The sequence below is a fragment of the Cavia porcellus genome, unplaced genomic scaffold, assembly GCF_034190915.1.
Source record: "Cavia porcellus strain 051 isolate PalLab524CR breed Dunkin Hartley unplaced genomic scaffold, mCavPor4.1 scaffold_17, whole genome shotgun sequence".
In the NCBI taxonomy this organism is placed as follows: Eukaryota; Metazoa; Chordata; class Mammalia; order Rodentia; family Caviidae; genus Cavia; species Cavia porcellus.
Window position 1 is genome coordinate 64965748 of NW_026947500.1, and position 24153 is coordinate 64989900.

At 52.3% G+C, this 24153-nt stretch overlaps 1 protein-coding gene and 1 long non-coding RNA gene across 5 annotated transcripts; both read left to right on the forward strand.

Annotated features, from left to right (window-relative positions):
* Nucleotides 1-1296: 1296 nt before the first annotated feature.
* On the forward strand, nucleotides 1297-16664 carry LOC106027327 (uncharacterized). 3 transcript variants are annotated; one of them, XR_010040343.1, is made up of 6 exons: nucleotides 1297-1854; nucleotides 2706-2784; nucleotides 4730-4866; nucleotides 7505-9367; nucleotides 11333-13212; nucleotides 13794-16664. It is a non-coding gene; the product is annotated as an uncharacterized LOC106027327 (long non-coding RNA). The 3 variants fall into 3 exon arrangements; XR_010040342.1 differs by having other exon boundaries at nucleotides 7505-7701; nucleotides 9277-9367; nucleotides 11333-16664; XR_010040341.1 differs by having other exon boundaries at nucleotides 11333-16664.
* An 819-nt stretch (nucleotides 16665-17483) lies between these two features.
* On the forward strand, nucleotides 17484-24114 carry Dcaf15 (DDB1 and CUL4 associated factor 15). Of its 2 annotated transcripts, none has more exons than XM_063228482.1 (12): nucleotides 17484-17641; nucleotides 18764-18861; nucleotides 18951-19086; nucleotides 19685-19791; nucleotides 19877-20187; nucleotides 22175-22603; nucleotides 22679-22770; nucleotides 22860-22988; nucleotides 23083-23168; nucleotides 23284-23388; nucleotides 23461-23576; nucleotides 23656-24114. In XM_063228482.1, exons 1-12 carry the CDS (start codon nucleotides 17510-17512, stop codon nucleotides 23709-23711), a joined length of 1797 nt encoding a protein of 598 aa, XP_063084552.1. In that variant the 5' UTR covers nucleotides 17484-17509; the 3' UTR covers nucleotides 23712-24114. The 2 variants fall into 2 exon arrangements, with proteins under 2 accessions (XP_063084552.1, XP_063084553.1); XM_063228483.1 differs by lacking the exon at nucleotides 17484-17641 and adding an exon at nucleotides 17820-17962.
* The last annotated feature ends 39 nt before the right edge of the window (nucleotides 24115-24153 follow it).

Sequence of the window (24153 nt, forward strand, 5' to 3'; positions counted from 1 at the left end):
AGCCAAGGCCGGCAGCAGGGGGCCCCTTGGCTCAGCCCGGGCCCCCAATCAGGTCACCATGAGGGCCCCTCCTCCCCTCCAGATGGTCTCCCTGGCAGCCAACACCCGGGTCCCCTGCCACCACAGCTGCTGAGAGGAAGTGACACAGCCTGGTGGTTAGGGGTGAGCGTTCAGTGCCAGCCCACCTGGTCAGGGCCTGGGCTCTCCTTCTTTCTGGACCTCAGTTTCCCTCTCTGTAACATGGGGCAATGGTGACAAAAACCTTAAGGAAGTAAGGCGTGAGGGCTGGCGCCCCACATACCCGATGGCAGCAAGAGGATGGGGCTGACTGACTCTGCCAGCTGGAGATCTGGACACAAGAAAGCCCCCGCCTCGGAGGGCTGCTGGAAAGCAAAACACAGGAGAGGCCGAAGGGTTTCTGTTTTGTGTGGTCCTGGGGTTGAATCCAGGTTCTACACACTGAGCTATGTCCCCAACCTTTGTTTGTTTGGAGACAGGGTTTTGCTAAATCACTAAATTTCCCAGGCTAGGGCTGGCTGCAATGTGTGATCCACCTGCCTCAGCCTCCCTGAGTGCTAGGGTTGCAGGAGTGCACCACCATACCCCTGGAAAACCCTTAAGGATGACATCCGTGTACCCTGACCTCTCCACAGCAGCCGAGGCGGGGCAGGGAAGGTGTGAGGGAGAGTGCAGGCCGCTGTGGGTTTGGTGAGGCCTAGACACACAGGACAATAAAGAGTGAATTAATTATTTCGGGGAGGGGCCCCAAACATCTATCCTGCACCCTCAGAAAGCTGAGGCATGAGGGTTTTTAGTTCAAGCCAGCCTGGGCCACCTGGAGAGACCCTGTCAGGAAGTCAAAGAGGAGCACAGTGGGGTGGGATGGGGTGTCAGTGTTAACCCTGCAGCCACCAAGGAGGAAAGGTCAGCGGGGCACGTGCGCTGTCTGACCCCGCAGGGCAGCAGAAAGCTTGCATCTGGCCATCGGAGCCACCACGGTCCACTCAGGCCCTGTTTGCAGGACCAGCGGCTGCAAGGCAGGGCCACCTCGGCCTTTCCTGCAGTGGCGCTGGGCAGCGGGGTTTCTGGCAGGTTCTTCCAGCAATGCAAGAGAGCCCGAAGGAAACGGCCAATCTGAGCGAGGTCGCTTATTGCTGCAGGACTGGAGAAGGCAGGGGTATGTGTCTTCCTTGTCCTCCACGGACAGCTGCGTTCGGGAACTCGAGCGATGCTCTCCAGGCGGCTCCTCCAGCCCCGGACCCTGAGAAGTCCCAGCGCCGGATGGCCCCATCGCGAACTGCCGACCGCGCCCACTTCAGCGGAAAATACCAAGCTGGAATCTCATTGGCTTAGTTCTGGGCACGTGTCCACCCAGAACCAATCCCAGTGGCCAAAGCATGGGCTGTGATGATTGGCTATAATGCTTATCAGTTATGGGAATAGGCTGCTGGCCTTGTTTTTGTCTCCTGGCAACACATGGCCCTCCCTCTGCACCGCCCAGCTGGGCCCTGCCCTACACTGCCCTGTTCTGCCCAGCGGGAAATGGTTCTTCTCCGCCCGGCTCAGGCGCTGATCTCGGCTCAGCTCCAGCGCAGTGATCACAAGAAACAGCGCCACTGTGCCAGGCTTCCACAGGACAGACTCTAAAAGGACATTGCCAGAGGACAGGCCACCATATGACCTGTGCAGCCTGCGGTCACTGCATGAGTCCCTGTTACACCTGCGTGGAGCTGATAACCCTTGGCTCCGTAAATTATGATGTTTGCCTGGACAGATGGCTCCTGGAAAAACAGCCACATTTCCCAGCCTCCTCTGTACCCACTGTGGCCAAATGATTCAATTCTAGCGGCCCAGGTACGGCAGAAGTGATATGAACAACTTTGAGGGAAGCGGGTGTGTGTGTGTGAGTGAGGGAAGCGGGTGTGTGTGTGTGTGTGTGTGTGTGTGTGTGTGTGTGTGCCTTTCTACCTCCTGCTGAGGGGATTTTGTTTTTGTTTGTTTTGGGTTTTTTTTCCCCCCAGACATGGTCTTGCTATATAATTCAGGCTGGCCTCGAACTCATGGCAGTCTTTCTGTCTCAGCCTCCTGTGCTGGGATTACAGACGTGCACTACTTCCTGCTTTTGGAACGTAGATGTGATTGCTGGAACTCCAGCAGCCACTTTCGACCATGAGGACCATGACGTTACTTTGAGAATAGAGGTCATGAATGGTGAAACAAGAAGATAAAAGCAAACTGTGGGAATGGGGCACAAAGCTCAAAGGCACAATCACCTACCTGGCAAGTGCAGGATCAGGCGTTGAGAAAATCCTGGTACCAAAATAAAGCAACTGTGTCCTCAGCACCAAAAAAGGACATGCTACCCCTGAACTGACTGGCACTTTAATCCCTTCCTTTTTTCTCCTCTGGTGAAAGGGGGGTCCTTACATTAAATAAATAAGATGGCTGAACACAGCTCCTAACGCCACATGAGACTGACAGCCATTTATTATTTTTTTTAATTGCTTAGATATTGAACATAGGGATCTTGCACTCAGCGACATCCTTGGCTCTGTTTTTCTTTCTTTTTTTGTTTGTTTGTTTGAAACCGGCTAAGTTGCCCAGGTTGGGTTGAATTTGCAACTCTCCCGCCTCAGCCTCGGGCGGGTGCTGGGATGCCAGGCGTGTAGCCCGCCCCGATGAAATCGATTTTTTTCTTCACACAGGCTCACAGCCCAGAGCGGGAGGACGCAGTAGAGGCACACAGGAGTGCCTCTGGGAGCCATGACGGCGGGGTGAACTGAGGTTCCTGCGGGGAGATCTGGCTGGGGTTTGGACGCCTGCGCAGACTGGGGGGAGGGCCGGGGTGGAGTCAGCACAGGGCGCTGCTGCTTGCGGGGATGCGATTTCTTTCCCATGGTTGGGGGGATCCACCCTGACCAAGGCAGAAACAGGCTTCTCTCTGGGTATGGGGGTGCATGGCTTCATTCTAGCATTTGGAGAGGCTGAGGCAGGAGGATCACCACGAGTTCGAGGCCAGCCTGGGCTACATAGTGAGTTCAAAGCCGACAGTCTCTCAAAAAACACAGATACAAAAAGATAAAACTCTGTGTGTGTATGAAACTCAGCGCCATGCACCGAGCTCCATCCCTGTCACGTTTCCTCTTTTCTGTGAGGTGTTTGAGACAGGGTCTCATCTCACTGTGCAGTTCAGACTGGCCTTGAACTCACAATGATCCTCCTGCCTCCTCAGCCTCCCCACTGTTGGGGGTATTAGTGTCCCCCACCATGCCGGGCTCTGCAGCGATGTTTATTTTTTATGCTGAGACAGGGTCTTGCTAAATCGTTAAATTCCCCAGGCTGGACTAAAGCTTGTGATATCCCTCCCTCAGCCTCCCGAGTACTGGGATGACAGGCATGCACCACCATGTCTGGCTTCTACTGGCCTCCGCAGTGACCCTGCTGGGGACACCTGTGACCCAGTGAGCAGCACCTGCGTTACTGGTGATGCAGGGCTGTGGCCCTCAGGGCCTCGGGAGCAGTGGAAACAGACATCAGACTCAGAGGGGTTGCTGACTGTTTCAGCCTTCGAGTGAGAGGTGTCACCTCCCTGGGCAGCACCAGCTACATGGTTCCCCGAGGTGGGAGGATCCCTATGAATTTGAGGCCAGCCTGGGCTGCATAGCGAGACACTGTCTCAAAAACAAACTAACAAAAGAATAAAGTATATTAGTAAAAAACAAAACAAAACAAAAAAAACCCCTGCAGCTTGGTGTTGGGCCTGATAGCCCACACCTGTAATCCCAGCTACTCCAGAGGCTGAGGCAGGAGCATCACCAGTGTGAGCCCAGCCTGGGTAACCCAGCAAGACTCTGTCTCAAATTAGAAAAGAGATAAGTAAATAATAAATAAAATGGCTTGGTGCGGACTTTTTTGTCCAGCATAAGCAAGTCCCTGAGTTCCATCTCCCAGCACTGGAAAAAAAAAAATACAAAAAACAAACCAAGTTAGTGGTATGGGGAAAAATGATAATTTCTAGTTCCATTTGCTTGTGTCATCTGTCTCGGGCCTATTTTCCACGTATGGTATGCGATTCAGACGGTCCACAGTGTGGTCTACATGTGCGTGTGTGCTCCTGTCATCTGTAACCAACACGCGTGCACGTGAGAGGAGCTGTGCCCCATGACTGGGAGAAGGAGGCGTCTCTGGATAAACTTCCGGGCCCTGCTGTCTGTGAAGAGGAGAGAAGGAGCCTGGGGTGGGGGTGCATGCCTGTGCCCCCAGCAAGGGTCGCAAGCGTAGTCCAGCTTCCGTCCCTTGGTGGGAATGCTGGGCTGGAATTGTGACCCACCTGCCTCAGCCTCCTTCACAGCTGGGATGATAGGCGTGTACCACCATGCACAGCTGGATTTTAGTGCTGAGTATCTTGGGGGCTTGGCATGGCAAAGCTACTGCCTGGTGCACAGGGGACTGTGTCTTCCTGTCCGTGCCCCCCCACCCCCACTGGGAATCCAACTCTGGACTTGGTGTTTGCCCAGCAGGCACTGTGCCCCTCAGCTACACCCTGGCCCTGTCTTGCTTTGTCTTTGCTTGGTGGAAATGAGCCCCAAAGGCACGGCCTAAGTCCACTTTCGGATACTGTAACACTTACCCTGAGGGGGGGATACTTAGTAAGAGGAGGTTTAGCTCCCAGTTTGAGGGTCTGGGGGTCCAAGATTGGGCAGTTGCAAGCTGTCCACTTCCGGTGCAGGCCACGAGCTCCAGGAACTCGGGATGGAACTGGCTGGCTGGCTGGCTGGCTGGCTGGATGGATGGATGGACTGACGGTGGGTGCCAGTGGAAAAGGAAATACAGTGAATGCCAGGAGGAGCGAAAAGCTTCCCACAGGTGAGCCTGGGGCTTTGGGACTTCAGACGCCCTGGGGTAGAACTGGGGACAAAGTCAGCACCCCGGCTGGCCCTCAGATACCTCCCCCAGGCTCCACCACCCCTTCTTGCCACTACCCTAGGGACCACACCCGCAATGGGTTTCCATGGAGAGGAGCGTGCACCCCTGCTGGCTCACAGGGGCTGCTTGGTCCAGACGTGGTCACCTGCTACCTCCCTCCTCCTTCCCTGCTTTTCTTTTTCAGTACCAGGGGTGCAGCCCAAGGCCACATGCTAGGAATTCAGCACATGAATTTTGGGGGTGACAGTTTGGCAAGGGAGCTGCCCAGGAAACCAGTAAAACTCACTCGGGGGTGGGTGTGTGGGTCCCAGAGGTGTGACCTTGAGGACTGGGCCCGGGCCCCTTCCTCCCTGGGGCTGTCCTCACCGCCATCACACCCCTGGGGTGCTCCCCACCCCCAGGGTGCTCCCCACCCCCAGCCCGCTGGCTGGCCGTGGACTGAACCTCCAGAAGCTGGAAACCAAACCAAAGCTTCCTCCTTTACCCCGAGGGCTCAGGGAGAAATAGATCTGGGGGTGTGAACAAACCTTCCCAGCAGAGTGACTGCTAAACGCTGCTGTCCCCTGACCACAGCCATCCCCTCAGGGTGGAGAATCTGACAGAAAGGAGGAGGTGACAGTCCCAGACCTCAAGCTGACTCTCCAGGATCTCAGTCCCAGTGCCTGGGGCTCAAGTCCTTCCCCTCTCTGTCCTCAGGACCTGAGGCGCTGCTGGGAGTGATTTGAGGGATGACAGGAAGTGATTGGTGGAGCCTGGGTTTGTACCCTGGGGTATTCTTAGGGGTGACACAGACTCCCATGCCCCATGGTGGAGTTGGAGATGGAAGAGGAGGAGGAGGGCTTCAGGTCTGCAGCCAGGCTTCTGACACACCAGACAGAGTCTCGCTGTGCAGTTAGGCTGACCTCAAACCCGCAGCCATCCTCCTGCCTCAGCCTCCCAAATGCTGGGTTGACAGGCATGCACCACCACACCCAGCCTAAACTGTTAATTTTGAAAAAAGGTTTAAACTTATGGAAAGTTGTGAAAGTAATTTGGGGAGTCCTCCCATACACCCTCATCCAGCCCCCTGCAATTTTAACACCTCCCATAAATGCGAGCTGTCCAGTTACCGAAACCAGGAAGTGAACATTGTATAAGGCTATAAATTTAACTACATATTTCATGTCAAAGTTAGTTTTACCACTGTAGCCGATTTCTCTGGCCCAGGATGACTGTGTCCCCTGTCATCTCCTCTGGCCTGTGACAGTTTCTCCGTCTGTCTTTGCCTCTCCTGGCATTCATCATTCAGTTTGTTCCCTTCTCACGGCTGCCATGGTAGATTACTACAGGCTGGGTGGCTTACACTGCAGAAATTCTCACAATTCCATAGGCCAGGAACCCAACATCAGGGGCCAGGACACAGCTCAGCCACATAGCGCCTGCCTGGCAAGTGCAAGGTTGTGAGTTCGATTCCTGGTACCAAAAAAAATTTTTTTTTCAGCATCAAAGTATTGGTAGGGTTGATTATTTCTGGTGGCTCTGAGCAGATAATCTGTCTCCTCCCTCTATGGAAGTTCCAGGTGTACATTTGATTTCCATCCCTCCATCAAAATACCTGAGACCACCAGCTTATATAGAGGGAAAGTCTGAGCTGGGTGCAGTGATGCACCCCTGAAATCCCAGCCCTTTGAAAGCTGAGGCTGGAGGACACTTCGGTTGAGGTGAGGTCAGCCTAAACTACACCCTGAGACCCTGTCTCAAAAATAACAAAAAGCCGGGGATGGTAGTGCAGGCCTCTAATCCTAGTATTCTGGGAGGCTGAGGCAGGAAGATTGCAAGCCCAACCTGGTGAGACCCTGTCTCAAAATAAAAAATGAAAAAGGGCTGGGAGGGAGCTCAGTGTGAAGGTCCTGGGTTTGCCCCCAGCACTCAAATAAATAAGTAAATAAACAGACAGAAGGAAAGAAAGAAAAACAGGAAAGAGGTACTCAGTTCATAGATTGGGAGGTGGTGAGTGGTGATCAGCTGGACCCTGTGGTCTGGGTCTCTGGGGGCCTGCTGGTCACAGTGGGGGCTCTTAGGGAAAAGGGAACACTTCCCCTTGTGACCCAGAAGCAAAAGAGAGACGCCACAGCTCCCCTGATTTAAATACCCCCACACACTGCACCCCAGCATGAAAGTCTCACTGGTTCCCAGCAGCACCTCACTCAGGACCAAGTCTTTTTTGTTTTAGTCTTTTTGAGACTGGCTCTCGCTATGCAGTTCAGGCTGGCCTTGAGCTCACTTTGTAGCCCAGGCTGAGGACCCAGTCTGTAATTTTTGTTTTGTTTTGTTTTTTGAGACAAGGCCTTTCTATGTAGCCTTGAATGAGCAGTGATCCTCCGGCCTCAGCCTCCTGAGTGCTGAGATTACAGCTATGCATCTCTTTCCCTCTCCACTTCCTGATGCCATGCCGTGGGCAGATTCCCCTCCCACACCCCTGAGCCCTGATGTCTGCCTCCCTGGGGTCCCAGCCACCAGCAGGCCAGCCATGGACAAGCCCTTTGACACCCTGAGCCAAAGTCAAAGCTGGGTTTCACTTCCCAACTGTTTTTTATAGGTGTTTATCACACGGCCTGGATTCAAGGCCAAACTGTACATCACGGTGGTTACCGACTCCTCTCCTCATCACTGTCCCGCGGCTGTCATCCCTTGCGCGTCGAGGTGTCTTGTGTGGTCTCAGAGGACCCCAGTCACTGGAGAGGCCAGGGGTGGTGATGCGCGCCCGTCTTCGCCGCCTCTAGGAGGCTAACTGAGGTAGGAGGGGTGTCAGTTTCAACCCAGCCTAAGCAGCTTAATGACTTAGCCAGACCGTCTTGAGCAAAAAGAAATAAAAATAAGGCTGGAGATCAGCAGAACGGAGCACGAAGATCTTGGGTTCGATCCGTAGTACTCCCCCCGCCAAAAAAAAAAAAAAAAAGCCAGAAAAAACCCAAAGAATTACGCACTTGGTTCTATTTGGTGCATCCTGTGGTTTGGACCGGGTCTGACTGTTTTCCCAAAACTTCGCGGGCTGGAATTTAATCCCTGGCGTGACGTCACGAGGGGCGGGGCCTCTATGGCGCTGACGCTGCGGGGGCGGGGCCTCCGACCTGCGGCGAAGATCAAGTGCGGCGGAGCAGAACACACATGAGCTTGTCTCGTGCCTGCTGACTCTCTGGCCGCCTGGGGCTAAGAATGTTCAAATCTTCGGAACCCTGAGCTCACATTGGGCCCCCAGCCCGTACCGGAACACACAGCAGATAACAGCAAACAAGACCGAGGACGCCTGCCACCACCGCCGCCACATCTGGAGTCACTTGGGAAGTTTTTTATTTTTATATTTTCTTAGTTGGGAAGTTTTTGTCTTGATTCACTTTGGTTTTGGAGACAGGGTCTCCTTGTGTAGTTCGGTCTGGCCTTGAACTCTCTATGTGGCCCAGGTTGCCCTTGACCCATGGTGATCCTCCTGTCTCAGCCGTCTGCATGATGAAATTACAGGCAGGTGCCACCAAGCCCGCCTCTGTTTTCAGTCTCGCTAATTTTCTCTCTGAGGACCTTGTTCTGGTCCAGGGGCGCAGCCAGGACATCATTCCGCTATGCTATCTCCTTACTGTCTTGTGACAGGTGACAGTGTCTGTATTTTCCCTTCTCATGCCTTTGACACCTTGCTCACATATTTTACAGAATATTCTCAAAGTGGAACAAACATCTGACATTCTCTCGGGGTTCATTTGAGCCACTGGCTGTGGTGTAATCCCATTGTTCAGGAGGCTGAGACAGGAGTATTGCCATGAGTTTAAGGCCAGCCTGGGCTACAAAGTGAGCTCAAGGCCAGCTTGAACTACATAGCAAGACCCTGTCTCAAAACAAACAATAACAACAAAAAAATTAGAGTAATTTGATTTACATAAGTAAAATTGGATCTATCTGTGATCATACTGGTCCATGATACCAAATATCAAACAATTGGCAAACATAGGTTTAACATCTCTCAATAATTACTAACATTTTGGAAGAGGCAATAGGAGAGGCAAAATCCTTAAAGTTTCATCCACTAATCTTACGTTTTTTGGCGTGGGGGTACTGGGAATCGGACTCAGGGTCTCACGCTTGCCAGGCAGGCGCTGTGCCACTGAACTGCATCCCCAGCCCACGTCCACTAATCTGAGCACACATGGGCATTGCCTACTGCAGTTACCGCCATGCAGCCCAACTAAGGGTTCTCTTAGACTCTCCCCTCTTTTCCTTCCCCTGTTCTCCTCTCCGTCTTGCTTGTCCTCCCTCCCTCTCCTCTTCTCTCCTTTCCTTTCCTGATTTTCTTCCTCCACTTACATTTTTTTTCTTTTTCAGACAAGATCTCACTATGTTGCCCAGTCTGGCTTCAAACTCTTGGGCTTCAATGATCCTCCTGCTTCAGCCTCCAGAGTAGCTGAGACTACAGGTAGGTGCCATGTGTGGGGCTCTATGATGGTTTTTATATCTCCTAATTCCCTGTACAGTTTATTGACTCGACACCTATGAGAGAATTTGGTCCTTCCTTTCCCTGTTTATTTATTCACTCAGATATTTATATAAAAAATTGGGGCTGGGGATTTAGCTCAGCGGCATAAGTGCCTTCCTTGCAAGTGTGAGGTCATGAGTTCGATCCCTGGCACCGATAAAAACGAAAAAGACAAAAGATATTTATATCAGTAGGGATTCATTGGTGTTTAAATCCTGGGATTCCAATGATATCATATTTTCAATCTCATATCAATTCCCATCATTTTCCTCTAAAAAAAATCTCCAAAAAGCTTCCCTTTATGCTTCAGATTAAATCTAAGTTTATTACTCACCTATGCGACCCCAGACTCATTTTCCTGTCCATTCATATTTTTCTTTATTCCCTAGTACTGGGATAAAACCCAGACCTCACACTGTCACACTGAGCTGCAGCCCCAGCCCTTTTTAATTCTGAAACAGAGTCTTGCTAAGTTGCTTATTTGCCTAGCAGCTGGGCTTGAACTTGAGGTTCTCCTACCTCAGCCTCCCCAGAGTGCTGGGATTATAGGCTTGCACCATTATACCCTGTGTTGATTTCCCCTCTTCTGAGCACCTTAGTTATGGTCAGCACATTTTAGTCTTTGCACAAAGATGAAGTCCCATGATGAGCTTTCAGCCACTGACCTCCCTCCACATTGGTCTTTAGTGGGATATTTTTCCCTGGATGGTGCCAAACTTTGCTCCAGCTGCCCTGCTTTCTTGTCCCTTCTCCAACTCTACCTGGAATTCAATAAAGAAATGTGGCCTCCAAACATGTACTAATAAGAATTTTTAAAAGTTTTAAAAAAAACTCAGAAACTTGTATTTTGTTTTCTTACTGATTATCTTCCAGTCCTCTGGATTGCTAGTCTCTTGCACATAGTGTTATACTAAGATGCTAAAAATTAAAATAATTGATTAAAAGATAAACAAAAATAGTTACTTAAAAAGGTAGTTATTAGTAATATTGTCATTCTGTACTGAACTCATTACCCTAGTAACCAAGCACCAACCACATAGTTATAAATTAACTGACCACGTCGTTCTGCTGTTCTGTAATGCATCATCCCCCCCACCTTAGTGACCTGTGTGCATTGTCAACTTTTGTTCCCCTTGTAAGAGACAAATGATGCTATGTCAACCATTGTTCCATTTATGAGAGACAAATGTTCCCAGAATTGGCAGACCAAGGGCTATGAATTGGCTAATCACCCACTGTGAAATGCTTCTTACCTCAAGCAAAGGAGAACAAGGCCCACCTTATTTCTGTTTCTCATCACTATGTACTTAATGATCAATGAGCTAATCATAAATGAACTATAAAAAATCAGTCAAAACTCTAACTCAGTTGCACAGCTTTGCAAATTCCATCTGCACTGTGTTGCTGGGCCAGCTAAAATAAAAGCGTTTCTTTTAAAAAAGACGTTTTGCCCCGTTTGTCATCTTGGGGTCTTGCCCCGCTTTTCACCATGGGGTCTTGTTTTTTAAGTAAAGTACAACATTTGGGGGCTCGTCCGGGATTACATGGGGACCCCTCCCCAAATTTTTTCACCAATCGATCGGCTTGAAACATCTGTAAGTGTTTGGATCTTTTGTTCTTTGTAATTTGAGTGCACACCTTTGAAGTTGCAGAGGAGCTTGGATGGCTCCTTTTGCACCGGAGCAGGACGCCCTCCGGGACAGGGCTTCTAGCCCATTTGGGATTTGGGATTTTTTATCCATTTGGTTTTGTGCTTGGTATATTTTTACGGTGGAGCCATTTGTTCATTTGAATCTGTTACCTCAGTACTAACATTTAGATTTCTTTTTTCTCTTAAACTACTGTTGCAGGTTCCATGCGGCTTATTGAACTTAAGGGTCATAATGAAAATTTATTTCCCTTTAGGTCGCCGAACCATGGACAGAAAATCCTTTGTTTGTGTCTTTAATATTGGTCTTTTGTGGCGCCTGGTTTAATGTTTTACTCCTCAACTGATTATGTACAACCTTGGCATGCCTTTAAAAGTGTTTTTCTGGTTAAAATATAAATATATAACAATACATATATATGTTTATGGTTTTTAGAATCATATTGGCTTTACCAAATAAAGCCAGGTCATACTGTTATTGAGCCAGTTTAAAAAGTTACAGTTTTTAAAGTGTAACATTTTAAGGTGGTAAAAAGACATAAAATGATTTAATATATTTTAGACTAATAAGAAAGTCACTTCAAGGATTTTGTTAAAAGTTTTAATGTCTAAAAAGCTAGAAAAAAAGGTAATTGACGGGTAATAAACAGCAACAGAAAAACAAATGTGTTCAGAACTTGACAGTATTGGATCAGTAAACTTTTACTATAAAATGTTTCCATTAAAATAAGATTATATTCTAAAAAGGGAAGGACAAACTGGAACCCTTTGTCATCCCAAGTTTATATAATGGTAAAAAGTCAGTGTTGACCATATATAAAATATATTTGCCTATAAAAATAAAAATTAAAAAGGGCTGTAATTCTCAGTCCCATCTGGACTAGAAGCTATCAGTGTTCAGAATTGCTGGACTCCTCTTCCTCACCCGCCTTTTTCTAAGGACCCTCAGGGCCTTATTTCTCTTTTGGAATTTGTCTTCTCCATTTATCACCCCACTTGGGATGACTGCCAGCAGATTTTGCAGGTTTTGTTTACAGTAAAAGAGAGAGAAAAAAATTCATGTTGTGGGATTAAAAAAAAAAAAAACAGTATACATTCCAAATAAAAACCTGTCCTCTGATCCCGAATGCTAGAACCAGGTTTTCCCTTTGTCCCGCCCTGATCCAACAACCAGAGGTAAGAAGGCTCTCGTTCAGTATCGCCAGTTCTCAAAAGCCTTTAAGGGCTGCCAAAAAACCCACCAATTGGTCCAAGGTAACAGAGGTGAGACAATTAGATGATGAGTCTCCCTTGGGGTTTCTGGAGAGATTGCTAGAGGCCTATTACATTTGTACACCTGTAGATCTGGTAGCACCTAAAAAGGCAAGGGCCATTAATAATACCTTTGTAACTCTCGGCACCTGATATTAAGCGAAAGTTGCAAAGACTTGAGAGATTTAAAAAAATACCCCTCAGTTAGTTATTAGAGTTTGCTTAGAACTGACTCTTTCCTCCCAGCTGATGCAAGCCATTCAACAGATTCCAGTTCCTGTGACTAAAAAGCATATATGAGAATTTCTAGGAGTCATAGGATATTGCCTGCCTTAGATTACAGACTCATGAGACCAGGCTTTTTAGCAATTGAAATCAGCCTTAACAGACGCTCCAGGTCTGGCTCTGTCAAAGTTGCAAAAACCTCTTTCCCTCTATGTTGATAAAAAACAAGGGATAGCAAAAGGAGTACTGACCCAGAGTTTAGGACCATGGCAAAGGCCTATTGCCTATCTTTCCAAGAGACTTGATAACGTGGCAGCCCAATGGCTGCCTTGCCTGCAGATGGTTGCCTCGGTGGCCCTCCTGATAAAAATGGCCCAGAAGATGACATTTGGACAAAAACTTTTAATTATCTCCTCTCGTTCCCTGGAGACTCTCATCAAAGCTTCACCACACAGATGGCTGCCTATCAGGCATTACTTCTCGATCTGACTACCATCAGTTTCAAGGGGACAGTGTCTTTAAATCCAGATACTCAGCTGCCTGATGATGACCTCTCCTTGCCCTTCTGATCATTTCATGGGGCTTCAACCAGACTTGACAGATGAGCCACTGTCCGGAGTTCCATCATATTTTTCTGATGAAAGCAGTCACATCTATCAAGGTAAGCAGGTCGTGGGAGCCGCTGTCACAGACTCTCAGATTCTATGGGAACAAAGTTTGGAGCCAAAAACATCAGCCCAATGGGCTGAACTCATTGCCCTCACTGAGGCCCTCAAGTTGTCAGACTGATAGCAGATATGCATTTGCTACTGCCCATGTTCATGGGGCCATTTATCAGGAATGAGGTTCATTGACTTAAGGGAGCCAAAAGATAAAAATGCTCCCCAAGTTTTAGATTTGTTAGCTGCCATTTGGATGCCAAGGAATATGGCTATTAAATAATCTAACAGACGCAGCTACCCAAAAAGCAGCCACAAAATCAGTGGGGATTGAGACAATCCTGACATTGCTACTGATTCCACCCACTCTGTCAGAGCCCTTTTGTACTCAAAAAGACTTACATTTGGCAGCTCAACTCCAAGCAAAGTCTGATATCCCTGGGGCCTGGTACCAACTGCCTGATAATTGAGTCCTCCTCTGCAAGGCCTTGAGATAAAAACTCATCCAACAAGCTCATAAGTCCACTCACATGGGAGGATCAAAATTCGCTGCTCTTTTTGAGATCATTTCTTTATCCCTCAGTTATCGAAGCTTACTCAGTCTGTGAACGTCCTGCAGTGAAACCTAGGACACTACTCATCAAGAGACATCACCATGAGTCTCTCAAACCATGGTAAAAAAAACCCTTACACCGTGGTCCTCAGCACTGACTGCCATCAAAGTCACGAAAAAGCCTGCCTCGATTCATCATTGCCACTTCAAGCCAGTTCTGGCCTCTGACAGCGATCAACCTACAGATAAGTGGACTGTTGTTCCCTCCAAGAATTCTTTAAAGCTTAAGATTGCCAAGTGTATCTGATAATCTTGTTCTTAAGTGCTATTCCTTATAAAGACCCCAAGGAGATACCTTGTAACCCACTGTTTAAAACTCAAAATTACTATTTCACTGGTAAATTATTGGTAGCCAATGCTACTGTCTATGAGATAATTAAGATAAATTTATGTTCCCTATTAACATCCCAGCAAAAATTAGACAAAAAATGTTGTTGGGTTTGCATATCATGCTGCCTGATTGGTTGCTAATAGAGACTTACAGGGACCTACGTATTCAAAAAAGTTACAGTCCACGGGCTGGTATGTTTGTCCCCAAAAGCAACAGCCAGCCTCTGATCATAGGTGTTCACAGTCCATAGAGATAAAATACTTTTGTAGACATTGGGGTTGTAAATTTGTATTTCCTTGACAAAAAAATAAAGGGGGTCGTTACCTCCTCACTCTGGAGACCCCAATCTTCTGTTCTCCTCCACTAGACTTCCTGCTCCTGAGACCTTTTTGCCCTCTGCGATTTCTGTGACATCTCTAGCCCCTTCTCACCTCTGGACATTGCTTATGACAAATCAACTTTTAAATTCCTGTATAGATGACACCTTTTGTTGGTGGGATGCTAAGCCCCTGCTCACACTGGACAATGTACAGGGTGCTCAGGAACCTGTGTTTACTCTGCCTCCTACTCCTTGCACACTTCCCCTTATGCTGCACTCTGTAATCCTACCTCTTGAGCTTTGATTTATACATTTTCCTATCCTGCAAATCAACACCTTGTTTCTCCCAATGGAGCCTGGTTTGCCTGTACTTCTAATATAACTCCTTGTTCCATGCATCACCTGTTCACCCAGTGCCCTGAGTTTTACATAGTAGTCCATATCTTTCCCCAAGTATATTGGTACTCTAGAGATAATGGTAAGAGTCACTTGTTTCCTAGCTTTGACTTAGAGTTCGGTAAAAACAAAAAAAAATCCTGTATGATTACTGTATTACTAAAAATTGAGATAACAAGGTCAATAGGTTTAAGAGTGTCCAGCCTAATAGTCAAAAGACCAAAATTATAGACACTTACATACACTCGTTGACCAAGATTTAACAGCCCTTAGTGACTCTGTCTCCAAATTAGATGATTCTTTAAGTTCACTGACTGAGATGGTTTTATAAAACCAGCAGGGTCTAGATCTCCTGTTCCTAAAGAAAGGAGGCCTCTGTCTGGCATTAAAAAAAATTGTTGTTTGTATGCCAATCATTATGGGGTTATGAGACAAAATATGGCCAGCCTTAAAAGACAGCTACAAAAATGAGAACAAGCCAGACAAGCTAAACAGAATTGGTTTAAATGATGGTTTTCTCTATCTCCCTGGTTGACAACGTTAATCATAGCAGCCTCCAGACCTCTGTTAATCTTACTTACCTGTTTAACAATTGGACCTTACATTATAAACAGATTAGTAAATTATGTCAAAGACCAGGTTCAAACAATAAAACTCATGGTTTTAAGGACACAAGTTTATGAACAAATACCACTGCTTGAAAATTCCACGAGCCAATGATTTGGCTCACTGACAAAAATCAGTGGGGAATGTTATACTAAAATGCTAAAAATTAAAATAATTGATTAAAAGATAAACAAAAATAGTTACTTAAAAAGGTAGTTATTAGTAAGATTGTCATTCTGTACTGAGCTCATTACCCTAGTAACCAAGCACCAACCACATAGTTATAAATTAACTGACCACGTCGTTCTGCTGCTCTGTAATGCATCATCCCCCCCACCTTAGTGACCTGTGTGCTATGTCAACTTTTGTTCCCCTTGTAAGAGACAAATGATGCTATGTCAACCATTGTTCCATTTATGAGAGACAAATGTTCCCAGAATTGGCAGACCAAGGGCTATGAATTGGCTAACCACCCACTGTGAAATGCTTCTTACCTCAAGCAAAGGGGAACAAGGCCCACCTTATTTCTGTTTCTCATCACTATGTACTTAATGATCAATGAGCTAATCATAAATGAACTATAAAAATCAGTCAAAACTCTAACTCAGTTGCACAGCTTTGCAAATTCCATCTGCACTGTGTTGCTGGGCCAGCTAAAATAAAAGCGCTTCTTTTAAAAAACACGTTTTGCCCCGTTTGTCATCTTGGGGTCTTGCCCCGCTTTTCACCATGGGGTCTTGTTTTTTAAGTAAAGTACAACATATAGTACATGCTCAGTTAATATTTACCGAAGGGATAAATTCATGAGGCTGGAAGAAAGAGAAATAGAGAGGAAACAGAGGGGAGGAAAAACAATCATCATAAGAGCTGGCATCGAATTAGGGGGTGGCAAATCAGGATGGACAATGGGCGTGAACTGTCAATCACAGAGAGCTGTCAAGTCATGCCCAATCAGGACTAAGCAACTGGGCGTGGCATAAAGCTGTCAACCTTGGCCTGGACGCATGCACAGAGCAGCTTCGAAAAATCCTGAAATCAAAAGACAGTATAACAGATGAGCCATCGGGCCTCCTCACCACTGCCCTCTTGTTCTGGTGGTGGCCTGTCTCGCGTGCAGGGTTCATCTTTTCTTTCTCCTCTTTTTTTCTTTTCTTCTTTTGTTTAATAAACGTTAAACTGTTAATGTTCATTGGTTGTCACTGTCCAGTTCTTTCAATGGGACAAGAGCCTAGACCTCGGGACATCCATCTTTGCTACAGAAGTGTGGGATCTTCGGAAAACTGCGGTTGAAACTTCAGTTTCCCGTGTGAAATAAAGGCTCCATCTTCAAGCCTACTGCATACACGCTTGCACGCAACCAGCACACCAGGGTTGCTATTCCCACCATCGGTATGACAAGCAGGACAGAGAGAGCTGCACCCAGTTCTCGTGAACTCAGAACCATGTGTGGCCCCTGTGAAGCAATTCCTGATTGATGTTATCGCTTTCGCGCTAGCCCGCCCTTTTAAAACACTATTATTGTTTGAAAATTATTTTTTGAAAACCCTTTTCCTTGCTCTGGCCTGGCCGCCCAAGGCTGCTCTTTAGGCCACTGCCCATCTGGCCTGGGCCACTCCGGGCTGGTGATTTTGGTTCCTCTGGACCACAGGTTCCCATCATCTCTCACATAGGCTGGACCGCCTGCGGTCTCTATGGAAACCCACCAGCCACAAGAGGGCGTGAAGACGCTACTCCCAGAAAGACAGGCACATTGGACTATCGGGTCAAAGATTTTGGCCCAGAAAAGCAAATGGAGCTTATGATTGGCTCATCTTTAATGTAGGGCGGGCATGAAGCGACAGACGGCGGAGGCTGTTACCATCACCACCAATCAAGAGTCTCAAGGGCTTTGATGGACAAGCGTAGCGGGAAGCGTTTCTGAGTTCAGGCTTTCGCCCAACCCGTGGCCGGCCGTCCCAGAAAAGGGCCAATCAGAGGGCGGAAGGGGTGGGGCCAAGGGGCCGGTTGCTCCGGAAGTGGAGGGAGGGGGTGAAAATGGCGCCCAGCTCGAAATCGGAGCGGAACAGTGGGGCCGGGAGCGGCGGCGGCGGCCCCGGGGGAGCCGGGGGGAAGCGCCCAGCGGGGCGGCGGCGGGAGCACGTCCTCAAGCAGTTGGAGCGGGTCAAGGTGAGCGCCGGCGTCGGGGAGGAGCGCGCGGGAGAAGGGAGGAGAGAGGGCGGGCGTTCGCGGGTGAGGGGTGGGGGGCGGGGCCCGGGAGGGGGCAGGGCGGGTGGGGGCTGGCGCCGGGCTCGGGGAGGCCAGGGGACCCAGAGCCGCCGAGCGATCGGGAGGCGGCGGCATACCGGGCCGCGTGGCCTTCTCGCCCCCTGTGCAGAGCCCACTGGCTGCAGGCTCCTCCGACCGCCCCTGGGTTGGGAGGTCCTGCGCCCTGACCGCCTCTCCCATTGAATGGAAGGGGCCTCCCCGGAGAGGGCCGGGTCGTTCCCGGTACGGGCTGCGTCTCCTCATCCGCCCCAGAGCCCGCGGAGCTCTCCCCTGACCCTGGGTGCGGAGCTGGGTGGGGGCTCGAGGGTCGGAATCTTCTGTGAGCGGGGCGGCAGCCTGGGCAGGGCTGTGTTTCTCAGGGACCGGGATCGCGCTTCCCCCATCACACCGGACCTCACCGAGTCGTGTCTCTACCCTCGGCCTGGGAGCTGGCTGGGGCAGGGGTTGTGTCTCTCCCATCGGTCAGGGCTGTGTCCTCATCAGCCCGAGCTGTCCCTGAGGGGACCGGATTGGCCCCTATCAGATCCAAGGCAGGACAGTCACTCTCCCCCCCCCCCCCCCGCGCCCCGGGCCTGCCAGGTGGCTGTGATAACCCTGGGTGTCCCCACAGGGAGGTCCTTCGGTGGTGGCATTTTGGGATGTTGGAGTGTGGGAAGGGGAAGGGGAAATCAGGCAGGAGTTGAGTCCATGGCCGGGATATAGTGGGGACCCAGCTGGGAGCAGACCTTTCCCATGAGATCCCATTGTGGGCTGGGTTGGGGGACAGGTGATGACGTGGCCCTCACCCCAGCTTCCTCGGGCAAAGGACTCACAGCATAGCGGCCCAGTGTGGGGGGTTCCTGAGGGAGGTGATGCTGGCTTGGGTGAGGCTGCAGGGCTGTGTCGCTGGTGGCAGGCACTCTACTCGGAGTCCCTGGCCCCTGTGTGTCCCACTTATTCCCCCAGCCATAGCTGGGGGGAGGGGCTGGGGCTGCAGGTGGCCGCCCGGGATGGGCAACTGAGGAGCCCAGCTGTGCCTTACAGATCAGCGGGCAGCTCTCACCGAGGCTCTTCCGGAAGCTGCCACCGAGGGTCTGTGTGTCACTCAAGAACATCGTGGACGAGGATTTCCTCTATGCGGGGTGAGGTGGGGGCTGCTGTATGGGGGTAGGGCATCATCTAGGGTACAGTGGAGTGGGGTCCTGACCTGGCCCTGTCCTGCCTCTGGCAGGCACATCTTCCTGGGCTTCTCCAAGTGCGGCCGCTACGTGCTCTCCTACACCAGCAGCAGCGGTGATGATGACTTCTCCTTCTACATCTACCACCTCTACTGGTGGGAATTCAACGTGCACAGCAAGCTGAAGCTGGTACGACCCAGGCAGGCCACGGCCCTCCAAGCCGAGCCGCAGGCCCTCCCTGGGGTGGAGCATCCCAGGAGGTTCGGCTGGATCATGTGCAGTTGCCAGATGGGTACCCGTCATTTAGTTCAGCTTAGCATGGAAAGCCTGTGCTGTCTGGGAGGCTGAGGCAGGAGGATGGCAAGTTTGAACCCAGCCTGGACAAGTTAACGAGTTAGCAAGACCTGCTGTCAAAATAAAATGGAAAAAAAGGGGGGTGGGAATGGAGCTCAATGTGAAGGCCCGAGGGTAACCCCAAGCTCTGCCCACAAGAGAGAAGGAACGAAAGCAGCCAGCCATCTCCTCAGGGAGGGTTAAGTGGCAGACAGCTCCCTGAGGACTGCGCTGATCCTTGATCTCTCACCCTGCCTCAGCCGGGAGCCATTACCTCTGCTCATGCTGGGGCCCACAGCAGTGTGGGGCTCCCCTCGGCTGTGCCCTGCCTGGCCGGCCTCCATGTCCACCATCAGGGGTGCTGCCTGACTGAGCCGAGGGCAGGCTGTGGGGTGCCCACAGGCCTAGGGGACCCCTGACCCCCTACCCTGGGACTCTCATGTGGGCCGCTCAGGTCCGGCAGGTGCGGCTCTTCCAGGACGAGGAGATCTACAGCGACCTGTACCTCACGGTGTGTGAGTGGCCCAGTGATGCCTCCAAGGTCATCGTCTTCGGCTTCAAGTGAGGCGGGCAGGGAGTAGGTGGGCAGAGGAGGAGGGCAGGGCTGGCGGGGTCCAAGGTCCTGAGCACAGCGTCCGGCCCCCAGTACCCGCTCGCCCAACGGCACACTCATGAACATGATGATGATGAGCGACGAGAACCACCGCGACATCTACGTCAGCACCGTGGCTGTGCCACCCCCTGGCCGCTGCGCCGCCTGCCTGGACGCCAGCCGGGCGCATCCTGGGGACCCAAGCGCTCAGTGCCTGCGTCATGGCTTCATGCTGCACACCAAGTACCAGGTGGTCTACCCATTCCCCACCTTCCAGCCCGCCTTCCAGCTCAAGAAGGACCAGGTGGTGCTGCTCAACACCAGCTACTCCCTGGTGGCCTGTGCCGTCTCTGTGCATGCCGCAGGTAGGCCTGGCGGGGGTGGGGGGTACCGTCCCGGCCTCCGAGGCAGCCAGCGGGCACCACGCTGGCTCACCTGACCCTGAACTGCCATTCCCATTTCGTGCCACTGGCCTGGTTTTCAGTTTACATAGCCACATGCAGCTGAGCAGCTGCCTGGCTGGGACAGCAGAACCATCCCGGACCCTGTCCCTGAGACCCGTTTCCTGTTTGTTTGTATGTTTCTGAGGCAGGGTCTCACTGTGCAGGTCAGGCTGGCCTTCAGCTCACTGTGTAGCCCAGACCTGCCTCAAACTCACAGCAGTCCTCCTGCCTCAGCCTCCTGAGTGCTGGGATGACAGGCACACACCCCCACTCCCAGTTTCCTATTTAGAAGAAAACAGTACGGCTGGCTGCCAGCAGTCACTTAATTTTCAGTGACCGAGGAGGAGTGGGTGTGTGTGTGTGCACCTTAGAAATTGTGGTGTTTGTAGATGGAGATGCTGCTACTAGAAACAGAATGCTATACATAGACAACGGCGTTGGTTTCCAGAGACCATCGGGACCCTGGAGCAGTGTGAGAATAGTAGCAAAGATGGGGTATTTCATGGCAGGCTGTGGGGTAAGGTTAGGGCTGTAATCCACTAGTTCTCTCAAGGTGATCAAACACTGCACCCAGAAACACCCTGGCAGATTTCTCGGGGCAAACGGGAAGTAGATTAGAGCCCCAAGCTGGGCATAGTGGCCCCACCTGTCATCCCAGCAGACACTGGGAGGCTGAGGCAGGAGGATGCCAAGTTCAAGTCCTGCCTGGGGGGTAACTTAGCGAGACCCTGTCTCAAATTGAAAAATAAATGGGCTGGAATGGGACGTAGCTCAGTCCGAAGGTCCTGGTTCATTCTCCGATATAGCAGAGAGACAGACAGACAGACAGAAGCTGAAGGCTGGGTGCAGCTCAGTGGTAGCACAGGGTGGGGGGAGGAAGGAAGGGAAGGGTGAAAGAAAGGACAGCTGAGCCCTTGCAGACGGCAGCATTGAGAGGCTGTCAGACCCCTCTGGTAGAAGTGAGGGACAGTCCTGAGCTGTCCTTCACAGCTGTGTGAGTTGGGGCCCTGGCGCTGTGCGGCCTTGGTGGCTGATGTGACCCAAGGCTCTGCCTGCACCGGTCCTTCCCTGGGAGTTTGCTCGAGGCCCAGCCGAGGTGGGAGAGTTGGGGCCACCTGGAGTCCTTTCCTGTGGACTGGGAGGTAGGATGGCCAGGTGCCCTGCTGATCCCTGGTGGGCAGTGTCAGTGCGTGTGTGTCCAGGCTGCGGTGGGGAGGGGTCCTGCCAGGAGACAGCCCTGGTACAGATGCCGGGTCCTGGCCATCGGGGTTCCATACTTGCCCCAGGGCGGCTCCCCACTGAGCCCTCACAGCCCTGTCTCCCACGACCATGTAGTCCCTGCATGACCCCGTGGCCAGGTCTTCCCCGAGCCTGGGACCATGTACCCTTGGGCTGCTCTGGGGTCCTCGCTGCAGAGATGGGCAGGCACACTCTGCCATTAACTGCCACAGCCTGTGTCCCCAATGGCTGCCCAGGGCTGGACTCCCCCCTGTCCTCTATACACAAGGGTGCTGCCTGAGCCGGGGCTGGTAGCATCTGCCTGTCACCCCAGCACTCTGTCACCCAGCACCAGGGTGGCCCAAAGGAGGAGGGTCATGAGCCCCAGCCAAGCCTTGGTAACTTAGGGACTCAGCCCAGTGAGACTGTCTCATAATAAAAATCAAAACAAGCAAACAACAAGGGCTGGGGCTGCTGCTCGCTGTCAGAGCCCTGGGTCCAGTCCCCAGAACAAAAGCAATAGAAGAGGGCTGGGTAAAGGTGTGTGTGCCCTCCCGCCCAGTGTCCATGCAGTCCTGGGACCCTGGGGGCTGGAGAAGTCTTGGGGTAGTGGTGAGCTAGAACGCAGAGCCGTGGGTTGGCTCTTCATGCACGGAAGCTGGGCTCAGAGCCTCCACCTCTCCCCCTGCAGGCGACAGTGGCTTCTGTCAGATCCTATACGACCACACGGCCTCCCCACCACCCCTGCCCAGCTCCCCAGGGCCCCGAAGCCCGGAGGCGCCCCCCACGCTCCCCAGCCTCTGTCCCGAGGTGGCCCCTGCCCGGGCCCCAGGGACCCCCGAGCCCTCACCTGCCGTGGCCAGAGCCAAGGAGTTTGTGGCCGACATCTTCCGCAGGGCCAAGGAGGCCAAGGGGGCAACTCAGGAGGACACACGGCCGCCCCCCTGCCCTGGGCCCTCAGGCAGCCGGTGCCGGGCGTCCTCTGAGGCCCCCAGCCCATGTGGGGAGGCAGCACCCAGGGACAGCCCTGCCCTGACGCCTGTCCCTGAGCCCGGTTATGTCAACTACACCAAGCTGTACTACGTGCTGGGCTCCAGCGAGGGCACCGAGCCCGAGGATGGTGAGTGAGCTGGCCTGGGGGCCTGGGCGGCCCAGGGTCCCTGTCTTCCCCCACTCCCCACCTCCTCCCCCCCAGAGTTGGAGGACGACAAGATTTCGCTGCCCTTTGTGGTTACCGACCTACGCGGCCGCAACCTGCGCCCCATGCGGGAGCAGACCGCTGTCCAGGTGTGTGGGCGCTGGGAGGGCTGCGGGGGCTGCAGGGCCGCAGGGCCACAGTGGGAACGTCACCATCCCCTCCCACCCACCTCACCCAGAGCCAGTATCTGACGGTGGAGCAGCTCACACTGGACTTCGAGTACGTCATCAATGAGGTCATCCGCCATGACGCCACCTGGGGCCACCAATTCTGCTCCTTCAGTGACTATGACATCGTCATCCTGGAGGTGGGGGGTAGGGAGGTGTGCGGGCAGAGCCGTCCTGGCTGGGGGCCGCCCTCCGGAGCTGGGGTCACCTCCCCGCTGTGCCCTGCGCACCCAGGTCTGCCCAGAGACCAACCAGGTTCTCATCAACATCGGCCTGCTGCTCCTGGCCTTCCCGTCACCCACTGAAGAGGGCCAGCTCCGGTGAGCTGGAGGGGACTCTCAGGGGGCAGACCCCAGGGCTGTGGGAACCTAGGCGTAGAGCCCTGGACCCCAGGTTCCCCACACCCAGTCATCCCCCACCCTTCCCCTCCTGCAGACCAAAGACCTATCACACCAGCCTCAAGGTGGCCTGGGACCTCGGCACCGGCATCTTCGAGACAGTCAGCGTAGGGGAGCTCACCGAGGTCAAGGGGCAGACGAGGTAAGGCAGCGGTCGGGCACCCCACCAGGATCCCAAGCTGGCACAGAGCCACTCACCCACCTGCCCCCTCAGCGGCAGCGTCTGGAGCTCCTACCGCAAGGGCTGCGTGGACATGGTCATGAAGTGGCTGGTGCCCGAGAGCAGCGGCCGCTACGTCAACCGCATGACCAACGAGTCGCTGCACAAAGGTAGTGCTGGGCCCTCCCCAAAGCCTCCCAACTCCCACAAGGGGGCGCCCAGGGGTGGCTCACAGCCGCGTCCCCCCAGGGTGCTCCCTGAAGGTGCTGGCGGACAGCGAGCGGTACACGTGGATCGTGCTGTGAGGGCCCTGGCTCCGGCCACCCACGCCAACTACCTCCGCGGCCGGTGCTGGCCGCCTGTGCGCGCCCCGCCACTGGTGGCCCAGGACACGGCAGTAGCTTTGGGCTGCACGAGGGCGCGGCAGCCGCCCGGCCCTGGAGTCTGGACGCTTTTTTATTTATGCATATTTAAGTTGGGAGGGGCGAGGGGGGGGGACTGGACCCCAGCCCAGCCACCCTCCCACGGTGGGCACGGGCGGGCCGCCTTAGTGTTCACCCTTTCCCGGGCGCGGTGCCAGGGACCCTCGGGGAGTCAAAGGGTCCCAGCCTCCCTGGGCTGCCCACCCAGCCTCACTGCATCCCTGGTGGGGAACCCGGGGCCACCCCACCGTGTCCCCCTTTATGTAATAAATGCTTTATTTCCGAACTTGCCTGAGGTCCTGTCTCTGTGGCAGGGGTCTGCTTG

Excerpts from the sequence above, each read along its gene's own strand:
- Dcaf15 (XM_063228482.1), top strand. The coding sequence starts at position 17,510 with ATGGCGCCCAGCTCGAAATCGGAGCGGAACAGTGGGGCCGGGAGCGGC. Across the intron at positions 20,188-22,174 it reads CGTCTCTGTGCATGCCGCAG|GCGACAGTGGCTTCTGTCAG; the intron begins GTAGGCCTGGCG and ends CTCCCCCTGCAG. Across the intron at positions 23,389-23,460 it reads GAGGTCAAGGGGCAGACGAG|CGGCAGCGTCTGGAGCTCCT; the intron begins GTAAGGCAGCGG and ends CTGCCCCCTCAG.